Genomic DNA, 13,016 nt, shown 5'->3' on the forward strand with positions numbered 1-13,016 from the left:
TTATCAGCATATTAACCAAACATATTCTGTGAGCACTGGTTGGTTCAAGTTGATTGGTTTTTAAAAAAGAAATGGACTCAATGGTGTCCAGAGAAGGCGAAACCTTTATTATAAACAGTGTACACATCTTATCTGAATATGTGTATACAAATATGAAATTCTCTTCTGGCCATTTTTGCTCTCATCTTATGTCAGTAATGTAACTCATACAGCCCACTGTGATATTATGTGAAACTCTCCTTGCTGTCAGTGTAAAGGGATTTAACTTTTTATTGAATACCTCAGATATTTTAATATAAGATATATCATCGCAGTGTTTCTGCATGATAATGAAATGTTGCTGCAGTAAATGAAAGACAGCTGTCAGCGTGACTGTTTGGGCTTAAATTTGCAAAAAGTTCTTGTAGCTCTCTGACTGGCGTATAATAATAAAACAGAAAGTTTTTGTTATTTTACAGAATTTATTTTATTTTATTTATTCTTTTTGTTTTACTATGGATTTAGAAAAAATAGTATATAGTGAAAAACTTTTGTATCATGTAATTGTTTATAAGGTGCTTAGTTATTTTGGTGTAGAGTGAATGGGCTTTATCTGTAGGAAAAACGGTAAAACATATGAAAATACAATTAATAAACCGGAATTGATGCCCTCCTACACATTTTCTAAAGTCGTTCAGTGGGCCGGACAGAAGTCTTTGCTGGGTCACTTCTCATCCCCAGAATCTTATGTCATATAACAGTTTCTAAAGAATGGAAAGCACTACCAAAAGATGAATCGTATTCACATGTGACTGTGTGAAAACTAACAGAATCTCTCTCTGCAGGCCTTTTGTAAGCATGCTGCATATTAAGTATCTCCCCTCAGGTAGCATTACTGTGTGACTGTGTAGATACTGGATTAATTAAAGAGTTTTGATTACAGTGATAACTGGTTTCCACTGAGACACCCACCCTGTTCAGATATAGAGACACAAATATGCACATGTGTGCCAAAGAGGTGTTAGGCAGAGCACGTCTTGAACTTCTGTCACCTGGTTCAAGCTCTGCTGCAGAGCCACAACAGAGTTTGTCACTTCAGACTTCGGGTCCTGCAGCAGAGGAGCACAGAGGTTTATCCATTCACTGCTACCGATCAATATCTGCTGGTTGCTTTGAGAACAAATGGCGTAATTGTTTTTTCGCTGTCTTCTTCTTTTCTTTACCGCTGTGCCACATTTTGTTGCTTTCTCATATGTGTATGCAGATATAGAGAGCTTGTACACAGATACACAGGTAAAAAGAAAATGTGTACCGTATACAGTAATCAAATACAAAACATAAAATCACGCACACAGGGTCTCTGTGGTTGTATTAGGATTTTCTCAGTTATAGTCGCACTTGAGGCTTTAAAAACACATCAGCGGTGCCATTTGTGCCGTGGAAGTAAGAGGTCTACATTTTGTTTTTCATTAAAATTGAAATACGCTCAGGAGTGTGACAGCTTCATAGTCCAGGATGTTCTCCCAGAGCTTCAGAGATGGGAAATAAATCTGACAGCGCCTTATTTTTAGAATGCTTCATAATGCTACTTTGAATGAACTTCTGGAGAAAAATGCAAATAGCTGTCAGATCAGATGTTGTTTCCAGCCTTGATCACCAGTTTATGACATGACACAATTTCATGTCTCACTGTTGTTCTGATAGGTTCGGACGTGGATCCTCATTGTTGGATACACAACAGCTTTCGGAGCCATGTTTGCCAAGACCTGGAGGGTACACGCCATCTTCAAAAATGTGAAGATGAAGAAGAAGGTATTGAAAAAAAAATATTTGAAATATTTTTTGAAATATTTTTATAAAGGTAACTCAGTGGGTCTAACCTAATCCATTTTCTTAATCGCTTTAGCTGGTTATCCACCTTAGGGTTGTAGGGTGGTCTGGTGCCTATCCCAGTTACCACAGGACAAAAGGCAGGGAAGGACTCCTCACCACTCTATCCAGTCTATATCTTCTCATTTTCCTGATGTGATTGAAACATGGCCCACACACTCCTGCTTCATAGATTTGCAGTAATGATTCCTCCTCCTTAAAAACGTGGTTTGATTTTTCATTTATATTCAAATATGTTTATATCAAACAAATCTGCAGCTTTCCACTTAAATGGCCATATGCTTTCTTGAGGTTTTTAACCTTATATTTTTCATGACATTACCTACATCTGTTGGATGGCATAACTGGCGGTTGATACAACCACAGTCATATCTGTTGGCACATGACAGTCTTTTCCAGGAGGCTTCGCATGCCTTTTATAACCCCATCGCTGGTGTGTGGGTGACTGTATTCAGTGCATCAGTGCTACTCGTTCTTTTTACAAACTGAAAGACTGGCAGCCCCATGGCACCTGCTTTTAGAATCTTCTCTGTGAGAAAAAGGATCTAGAAATACAAATGGCTTTTTAAACATCTAACACAATCTGCTTCGCTGGCCCAGTTATATAAAAGCGGTGTCGAGCTCACCAAGTGTTGCAACTCTGCTTGGCCTTTTTGTATTTATAGACCTCGCTCTCCCCCCTGTTTCTCTCTCCCTTTCTCTCACCCTCTTGCATATTGGAGGACGTGTGGGTGGCCTGCCAGAGAGAAAGCAGGAAGAGAAGGAGGAAAGAGGAAGGATCGAAGAGTGGAAGAGGTTTGAGGGATGCAGGGAAATAGTGGCAGAAGGGAGAGACAGAAGGGGAAAGGCAAAGCGTGGCAGAGAAAGGGACAAGACAAACAACATGGCCCAAATGGCAAAAAAAAAAGTAGGTTGGACTCTATGAAAAGAAAAGGGGACGCAGAGAAAAGAGGGCAAATGACAGATTAAGATAAAGAGAATCCAAGAACTGAGGCCCAGTTTAGATTGAGTTTCCACTGCAGTTCAGTCACAACACATTTGTAATCATTTTTTGTAATGTGTGACTTTGGTCCCGGCCTTTTACATTTCTGTAAGTCACTGTCTTTTTCAAAGTGATCATTTAATGAAAACAAAAGAGTTTTTTCCTCTCTGACCTTTCACAGCCAATTGTTTTGCTCCGTTCCCATCCTCTCAAACTCTTTCCCTTACTAACAGAGACATAACAAATGTTTCTCCAGAAGTAGTATTCAGGCCCTCGGGGTGTGTTTTCTGATGGTTCAAGGCCTGGGTTTGTGTGAGCAGGACACACACACATCCCACTTCACCCACACTGATTGAGTGCAGGGGCTTTGGCTTCACTAGAATGATAGTTGCTGGTGGTGTCCTGAAATGTCTGCCAACTGCTGTCAGGGGAGGGACAAACACATCTTTTCTTCAAACTGTGGGATTGGAACTGCATCCCTCACTTCTTCCCCTATCCTCCCCTTCATCTTTTTTTTTTCTCTGTAGGAGAGCAGGGATTGTAAATCAAGGGTGAGCTCAATAAAGGTTCCACTTGGTGGGCTGTAGCCGGCACTTGTTCACTTCTTTAAAAGCTCAGTGCCACAGATGATGCAGAGAGAGGAGAGCCAATCAATGTCCTATTATTCCAAACACATAAACACAGATAAGCATACAGTATGTGCTCACAAAAGTCCCCCTGTGTATGAGCCACACACACACATATGTGTGTGATTTAAAACCTAAAAGTAGAGATTAAACATGTTGTTTTTACTGCTTTCACGTTTTGATCATTATTTCAGGGATTAGATGGATTACTTCCTAACTGATAAACAAAGATACAATGCACAAAATCACTGCTGCAAATATTGTTTTCTTAATTTAATAACAATGGGAAAACAGTGGTGTCAAGACAAAAGCAAAAATGGAGGATTGAAGTCATGCAACAAATATTTTAACTGTAAAACTGTGACTCTGTGCATGATCAGATCCTCAAGTCTGACGTGTAGATAAGTGTAGACTGTGATTTATTTGGTCCTAACCAAATCTCATCTCTGTATCTGAAATTATTGATAGTTTTTAAGTAATTCATTAACTTTCAGGGTCTCATATCAATCATATCAGTAACCCTGTAAATTTGAATTAGCTCTGAGGCAAAATGTCCTACAGTCGCTAAAACAATGATTGGAGACTGCAGCACAAGCAAAAGTATTGTGGCCATGTGCAATTGGCTTGGAGTCTTGATGCCTTTGCTATGCCATGCTATGCTGCATGGACAGAGACTGGTCCTGCAAAATTTGGTGTTTTAAGATGGTGATGAAACAGCAATAACAAAGAATCAGTCTGCTTGTGATTAAATGAGCTCAAGGTGGTTACATGCAATCTGTTTCTGAAAATGCAGCAATTAACTGTGACAAATCGATGAAAACTGCAAATTTGTTGCAGTTTACAGACAAAGAAATTCACATTTACTACTTCTGTTCAGAGTCCATTGTAGACCTTGTAGATTTCTCAATATTGAACAGAAATTCAATAATTCCTCCACAAATACTGACACAGTTGCTGCAGGATGGCAAAATGGTATAGGCACCTAGCAGCCCTGCCTTTTTCTAAGAGTACAATAAGAATATAACCAACTAGCACCTCAACTAGTAGTGTTGAGTTGACTATGCTGCTTTTGTCGACTATCTGCATTTGTACAGCAGTTATTTGTAACCTCTGCCAGTCCATCTGAGTCACAGGTTGCCTCCCAACATGCGATATGTGCTATCACCTTTAATCAAAAGCTGACACCCAGGGACTAAAGGTGTTGCACACTCAACCTTTGGTTACCACAGCTACTTGCAACCAATTGGCAAATGAGAAAAAATGTAATGTAATCACCAAGGTAACCTCCAGTTTTTCCTAGTTGCAAAGACAGCCCTCTCTTTACTGTAGTGTTACTGAGGTAGATCGCATGGATAATGTCATGATAACTAGCAGTGCTGTCAGATGTTGGTACTCTAAACATGACTTTAAAAAAATAAAAGAAGCAACCATCTATGTCCCCAGTACCATGGACTCACAACTCATGTAGAGGGAGAAAAGAAAATCTGTCTGTCTTTAGAAATCTTTTGCCAAGAAAGTACCGAACCAAGCAGGATACAGTCATGGAAGTGCCACAGAGGCAGTTTTCAGTAATATAATGTATGTTTATATATACATCTACCTGTAGACAGATTTTCACACATCACAACACAATGCAGATGTGGATGCAACATAAAAATCATCCTGAAAAATCAACAAAAAGGATCATTTTAAGAACATAGCTCTAAATTATTTGGGCTTTTTCCTCAAATTAGTAACTACAGCCACACTGGAGCCTTACTGGTGTGACTGGTGGAAAGAAAACAGACAACACTTCAGGTAATTTAGATTAATTACTGCCTTGGCAGAGTAACATATCACAGTTTAGCAGATGGTGTAGGGTAGAGTACATTTTTCAGAAATATAACATGTCTAATTACTTGTTAGATTTATAGAATTTTAATCAGTATATGTAATATGTGTTGGTTTTCTTCTTCATGTTGTCCTAAATGGCCCGAAGCAATGTGATAAACAATAACAGAGCACATACCTTGTTTTGCCTTGCCGACATACATCTGCTCAAAAGCACTGCATCAAAAGATGGCAGATCAAAAAACACAGTCCCATTATTTATCTCATCCTGGGCCCACTTATGAGTGGAGACCTGCACAACACTGCTGAGTTGCATCTGGGCTATGTGATACTCTCCAAACACAGCCCAGCCTGCGTCCCCTGACCTTTCCTTTGATCTGCGGTTCCAGACAGTCAAACGCTATTATAAATAAAGATCACAAACAGGTCACGGCTTTCATCCCTCTAAAGTTCAGGGTACAAAAGAGGAGCTTTTGTGGTTGACAGCAGTGGCTCTTGTTTGGTGGATCTTTTCCACATTCTCTCACCACAAGGTAACAAAACTGTTGCTTGTTGGTGGCATAGTATTGACACAACTGAATGTCCAATCGTGGTTTACAGCCCCGGGATGATTACAGTCTGCTAAATATGCTACATGTGTCTTTATCGAATGTTGAACCAGGCCTTGGTCTTTTGGACTCACAGGCCTGGCTGGATTCCGATCCCAGCAGGTGGTCATTTGCAGTTAAATACATTGTTACCAGACCCTGATTAGATGGTTAAAATGAAAACAGCAGGGGTCTAGGACCTCAGATGGGATGTGAATAACTCACTTCACATAATTAGTGTGGTCAATAAGAAATGCTGTCTGAAATGACACTACAGATACTTGCATTATCGCATAACATTAGCAGGTGTGGGCTATTTAGCTAATAAAAGCACCTAATTTTCTCTTCCCTCTTCAGATCATAAAGGACCAGAAGCTGTTGATTATCGTTGGCGGGATGCTGCTAATCGACTTATGCATCCTCATCTGCTGGCAGATTGTGGACCCACTTAGGAGGACTGTGGAGGAATACAGCCTGGAGGTCAGTCTTGTCTAAACTTGTGGTCACTTGCAGCGCTTTTGGTAATGAAGCTTACCTTAGCTGGTGGGGAGTCTTGGTGACACAAAGTCTTGCTAAAAATGCCTGAGTGTTTTGAGTTTAACCAAACAAAATGTCTGCTATAGGCTCCTGCACGAGCATCTTTGTTGTGCCTGTTATTTTTGGGTCAGGATGTTAGCCATTGCTGCCTCCTGTGCCCATCCCGTGGCCGGACATTTGCCAGCTTGAATGGGAGACTTTGGCAAGCTGCACTGGAAAAGAGGCACTTGGCATCGTTTCATCTTCGCTGGAGAGTTGGCATGGCAGAGAGCAGAAATTAAAACTGCTACAGTATACTGTGACTGTAAAGAGACTGAGATTCTCTGAGATTGGTGCAGGATTAGTCTAGCTTTGCGCGCAATTGGCTCAATTGAACATACTGTAGCTCTGACATTAGAGGTTGATGATGTGTGAAGTGTGTTTTCAGTTAGGCATAGCATATTAGCACATAACTATCAGTGATATTAAGGGAATCCACACATTAGCAAGGCAAGTGAATATTTCTATACTCAGAGGTATTAGTCGCTTTGGTTGAATTGGGTGATTTATTTTTTATTTCATATTTTTGTGTTGAGCATACTGCCTGAAGTCAGTAGGAGTGCCCATATTTTTTTTATCACTGGTGCAGTGAGGACCCACTGGCGAAAGGATCTGGCTATAATAGTGATTTATTAATGAAGTATACAGCAGCTGTGGTTTAGGAAAGCTAATTGTTTGAGTACATCTGCTCACTTTGCTCCACATAAAACTTCAACCAGGGACACTTCAAGCTGTGCATGTTGTTGTTGTTTTTGAGAATATCTGCAAATATCAATGCAGATAGTCTCAAAATAGATGATAAATCAATAACATATAGATGATTACAAAATTCACTGGTTTAACCGAGTCTGTTAACCTAATCAAATTATCAGATACATAAGATGATGGAATATGTTAGGCCAAGGGATACTTCAAATCCATAATCCAGTTGTAGTTTTTTTAATCTGAGTGTATTAAAGAACAACTCTTCACTCAAAAACTGTAGCCAGGCAAGAAATTTAAAGTAAAGATTTGTTTTTTCTGCTTAACTGGATATCCAGTTTCTGCTTAACTGGATATGGATATGAACATACTGGCACAGAATGTTGGGCGCAAACACTTCACATGAATATTCCAAGCCCAGAATGTTGGGAACAAGTACTTTGCACTAACATTCCGCACAAACATTCTGCCTAAACATTCTGTGCACAGAATGTTGGGTACGAACATTCTGCCTGAACATTCCGCGAACAGAATGTTGGGTACAAACATTCCGCACAAATATTCCATGCACAGAATGTTGGGCACAAACACTTCACACGAACATTCAGCACAAACATTCTGTACAGAGAATGTTGGGTATGAACATTCTGCACGAACATTCTGTGCACAGATTGTTGGGTACGAACATTCCCCACGAACATTCCGTGCACAGAATGTTGGGTACGAACATTCCCCACGAACATTCCGTGCACAGAATGTTGGGTAAGAACATTCCACTCGAACATTCCGCCGGGACATTCTGTCCACAGAATGTTGGGTATGAACATTCCACACAAACATTCTGTGTACAGAATTTTGGGTATGAACATTTCCCACGAACATACTGGTACAGAATTTTGGCCACAGACACTTCGCACGAACATTCCATGTACAGAACATTGGGCACAAAGACTTGGCACGAACATTCTGCACGAACATTCCGCCAGAGCATTCTGTGCACAGAATGTTGGGTACGAACATTCCGCACAAACATTCCGTACACAGAATGTTGGGCACAAACACTTCGCACAAACATTCCCCACGAACATTCCGTGCACAGAATGTTGGGTACGAACATTCCTCACGGACATCCATGCACAGAATGCTGGGTATGAACATTCCACACAAACGTTCCGTGCACAGAATGTTGGCCACAAACACTTTACACGAACATTCTGCACAAACAATCCATCCGATCATTCTGTGCAGAGAATGTTGGGTACAAACATTCTACCCAAACATTCTGTGGACAGAATGAAGAACATTCCACTCAAAAATTCAGCCGGAACATTCTGTCCACAGAATGTTGGGCACAAAGACTTGGCACGAACATTCCGCACGAACATTCTGTGCACAGAATGTTGGGTACGAACATTCCGCCAGAGCATTCTGTGCACAGAATGTTGGGTACGAACATTCCGCACAAACATTCCGTACACAGAATGTTGGGCACAAACACTTCGCACAAACATTCCCCACGAACATTCCGTGCACAGAATGCTGGGTATGAACATTCCACACAAACGTTCTGTGCACAGAATGTTGGACACAAACACTTTGCATGAACATTCTGCACAAACACTCCATCCGATCATTCTGTGCAGAGAATGTTGGGTACAAACATTCTACCCAAACATTCTGTGCACAGAATGTTCCGCCGGGACATTCTGTCCACAGAATGTTGGGTATGAACATTCCGCACGAACATTCTGTGCACAGAATGTTAGGCACAAAGACTTGGCACGAACATTCCGCACCAACATTGCGTGCACATAATGTTAGGTACGAACATTCCGCCCGAACATTCCATGCACAGAATGTTGGGTACAAACATTCCACACAAACATTCTATGCACAGAATGTTGGGCACAAACATTCCGTGTACAGAATGTTGGGTATGAACATTCCGCACGTATGAACATTCTGCCCGAACATTCCGTGCACAGAATGTTGGGCAAAAACACTTTGCATGAACATTTCGCATGAACATTCCGTGCACAGAATGTTGGGTATAAACACTTTGCACTAACAATTTGTTCTCCAGGCTGCAGCTGAAGGAATAAGGCTTTCAAACAACATACCCTGTTAATACAAAGGAACAACTGAAGTTGGATTATTAATTTTGTCCTAATATTATTGCTTGATTAACTTCCACAGTCTTCCTAAAACATACCACCAACCATCTTCATAGATAGATTGTGAAGCTCTGTTTTGAATTATTGAGTTTATCACCACCATCACATACAGTAGGTGACTGCTATTGTTAGCTTAAGTGAACTCAGATGGCAGAAAGATATCCTAGATATTCTGAACCTGCGTAGTACCACAGGTCCCAGGTATGTTGAATTGAAAACACTATTTAAAAACAATCTGCTTTTCATTAATGCTACAGTGTATTATTCTCTTTATGTGTTGGCTAAAAACTCAGTGGAAGAGCGCGATTACATTTACTTTACTGTTGCTTCTTTCAAATGACAAACAGGAGATTACGGATAGTACGAAGATGACATTTCACCTAATGAGCAATAAGTTCCACAGAGTTCTGTATGCAGGCCACAAGATCCTGCACCCTAGGAATCCTCAGAAACTGACAGCATTAGCTGCATATTCATTGACCCTGCTGCTAAACAGAGGTTGCCAGAAGTCTGGTGCGGTGAAAATCCAGGTCTGTTGTTGGAGACTTCTTTTGATCATCCTGAATAGATTTTCTTCTTGTTTGCCAGCTTGTTGCCAAGGTCCTGTGGGGGTGGAAAGGTATCTTGCACCCAATTTTGACTTTCTTCAATTAGATGAAAATCTTGTGAAGTGATAAATAGCGCTTATCAAAGAGTAGCAGGTCAGAGAGCCTCTCTCTCTCTGAGTCCTCGATAAAAAGATTCCAGTTTGCGAACCCTGATGAAAACATGTAAATTATATTGGCAGTATTATTTGCATTCTCTGACTACTTCTGATCTACAATGAAAGGTATTTATACAACTCTAGAGAAAGCTGTATTTATTTTGTGTTATATAGCCACTTATATATTTAAGCCTGCTGAAAGAAGGAAACAAAGCCTTGCTTAGTATTTGTGAATGTTATCAGCATGGGCAGCTGACTCCTTGTGGAGTAGTCTCAGACTTTATGTCCTGGCCAGGGGAGGGTTGTGAATATATATAAACCACTGAGTGCTGGAGTCTGCATTTCCCCTGAGGTTATGAATCTGCATGCCTGTGCTGAGGCATAGGGTCCACCAACCTGCCTTGCCTGCCAGATTTCAAACACCGGCACCAGTGGACCCTTGGGGCTCAGCTGAGGGAAGAGACAGCCTGGATCTCATCTGCACCCCGGGCCTCCAGGCCTACCACGTGGGACCACAAACCAGAAGGCAACCCAAATAAACTGAAAGTAGACAAGAAGGAAAGAGAGGCTAGGAGATAACGATTACTCATGAATAGCTGTGGTTGTAACAATAATTTTAAAGCGAAACGAACAGAGAATATTGCTTTATAAACAGAGGCAGAAGGGTTTTAAGCCATGTACATAATGGCATAAGCACTGCAATAAATAACTCAGCATTTCCACTGGGTTCAGTGAGGTGTTGGAACAGTGTTGTGATCTACAAGTATCCAATGAAAATGAAACACGATTAAAAAGAAGATAATAATAAATAATGCAGAGTGATCCCATCATATTTCATTTTCTCCCCAGTACTATTACATTATCTCCTGCAGTTGTAGTCCGGTGTGTGTGCACACGCGTGTGTGTGTTTGTTTGTGTGTGTTGTTTCTGATCTGAAACTTCAGGTAGATTAAGTCTGACTGTTTGAGGGGATGGGGAATAGGACCGTGGTAAACGGTCTCCATGGAGCTCAGGAGCCAGTGACTGACTCACTAATAGTAAATGGCTCAAAGAGAAGGACGATTAGTTACCCAGTTTCCTGTGAACTACCGCATCATGCTTGGCCAGCATTCTTTTTCGTTTTCTTTTTTTTTTTCATTCCCTCTCTCTTTCTCGCTCTGTCTTTGTCAGAAACTCCCCTACACCCCCTCACATTTCACCTCTGTGGAAAATTGAAGTTGACCTTGGGTTCGCTAAGCTGTACCCACCCGCTGTATCCAAGGATACACTGTATGTCAGTGCAGTGTTATTGAACTGTCACGGTGCTACCTAGTTTGCCAGTTTTGCTGTTTGTACCACTTCACCGGAGGGTGTCTTTGCTAAACAACAAGCGTATTCAGTTTTTCTTTTTCTTTCTTTAATTTAATAGACACAGTCAAAGGGTGTGTGTGGCCAAGGTCAGTGGCTATCGCAGATTTTGGATGAAATGATTGGGCTTGCGATGTACATGGGCAACTTGGAAAAATTCAGTTCTGCAGGGTTAATCCCACTGCTGAATCTAGCAAGCTAAGCTTAATGAGCTACCATTCACAAAACTGGGCCATTCCCCTTTGCATCCTTTATTAGCATTAACAAGAAGATGAAACTAAAGAGGCTGACAATAGATCCTTGTGGAACACTTCATAAAACATCACTGATTTAATACCCTCCCAAATAAAAGTAAAGAAGAGCCAAAGATCGTGCGGGGAGTTAAGTCTTTAAGTCTTTCAAATGGGAGGAGAGTTACCTCACACCCCCCAGTCATATTTTATGGCTCCACTTTAAGCCTGTAGTTTTAATTGCACTACATGGATGATGGTGCTCTCCCAAAAAATGACTTTTGACCTTGATACTATAAGCAATTTACCTCTGCTTTTACTATATACTATACTATGAAATAAAGACTCACATGCTGAATAAAGAAAAGTACAAAACAAAACAAAACAAAGTGGAATGTAGATGGACTAAGATGATAATTACAACCCTCCCTCTTCACTGAGTGAACTTAAAATCATGACAGCTCAGAGAATATTATCCACATCCTTCTTTTTTCAGAAAGCTTAATGTACTGAAAGCAGGAATCGTTCTGACCGCTCCAACAAATATCCTGGGAATGCTGATGGAATTGTTGGGCTGCAGTGAGCAATTAAAAGCCCTTCTGTGGCTCGTTAATAATTGTCCATTCCTTAATGGCATGGATGTTTCAGCAGCTGCTGGCTGCTAGAAATTAAGCCCTGCAGTACTGACACATGCTGTAGTGTCAGTGTACACACGTGTGGAATGTGGCAAGTCATGCGCGGATGTGTTTTTGTATGTGTGCCTGTGTGTTTACGGATGCATTAATATCCACTCTTGTGGATCCAGGGTATTGTCCCCCCCGCATAATGAAGGACAAACTGTCAAGAAAGGATGATTAGCATTCTGGTGAATCCTGCCGCAGACCCCCTCTACTCTCCTCTCCTCTCTTTCTTCCCCTCCCTCCTCTGTCGTGTATTTTTTTATTTATTTTTTTTGCAGCCTGGAAGCTGCTGCAAGCATCAGCGGGCAGGAGAGCTGCAAAAGAATATTGCAGTGTGGCATCGCCATGGCAACGGCCATGGTTCCTGACATCCATAACGCAGAGAGCGGCACTGTTGATTCACGAGACAAAAATAACGGGTTGAGGCACCCGTCTCAGCATGACAACGCATGCTGGGAAAACTTTAAGCATCCACACAGAAATACATGCCCAAGGCTGATAGATCGTCAATGGCTGATCGAAGCAGAACAGATTTATCAACACATACATATTCATGCATGCGGATTTTCTTCCAGAAGATCTCTGAGAGTTTACCTCTGCTTCTCTGCCTCTGCTGCCCCCACCTATATGCAGCAAGACGAGGAGAGAAAGGGGGGTGGAGGGAATTTAATCCCTGTGCTTTGTCAATGCACTCACCTGGTCCCAGTATC

General features: G+C 41.2%; 1 protein-coding gene across 1 annotated transcript in view; it reads left to right on the forward strand.

The window, feature by feature from the left end:
• Nucleotides 1-13,016, forward strand: part of gabbr2 (gamma-aminobutyric acid (GABA) B receptor, 2) — a 196,123-nt gene that overhangs the window by 137,992 nt on the left and 45,115 nt on the right. The window contains exons 12-13 of the mRNA XM_006787722.2: nt 1,684-1,791; nt 6,252-6,374. Of these exons, the coding sequence (XP_006787785.1) occupies nt 1,684-1,791; nt 6,252-6,374 (231 nt within the window). The remainder of the gene's footprint in view (nt 1-1,683; nt 1,792-6,251; nt 6,375-13,016) is intronic.

This window comes from Neolamprologus brichardi, chromosome 22 (assembly GCF_056152115.1).
Source record: "Neolamprologus brichardi isolate AB-2024 chromosome 22, ASM5615211v1, whole genome shotgun sequence".
NCBI classification, from domain to species: Eukaryota; Metazoa; Chordata; class Actinopteri; order Cichliformes; family Cichlidae; genus Neolamprologus; species Neolamprologus brichardi.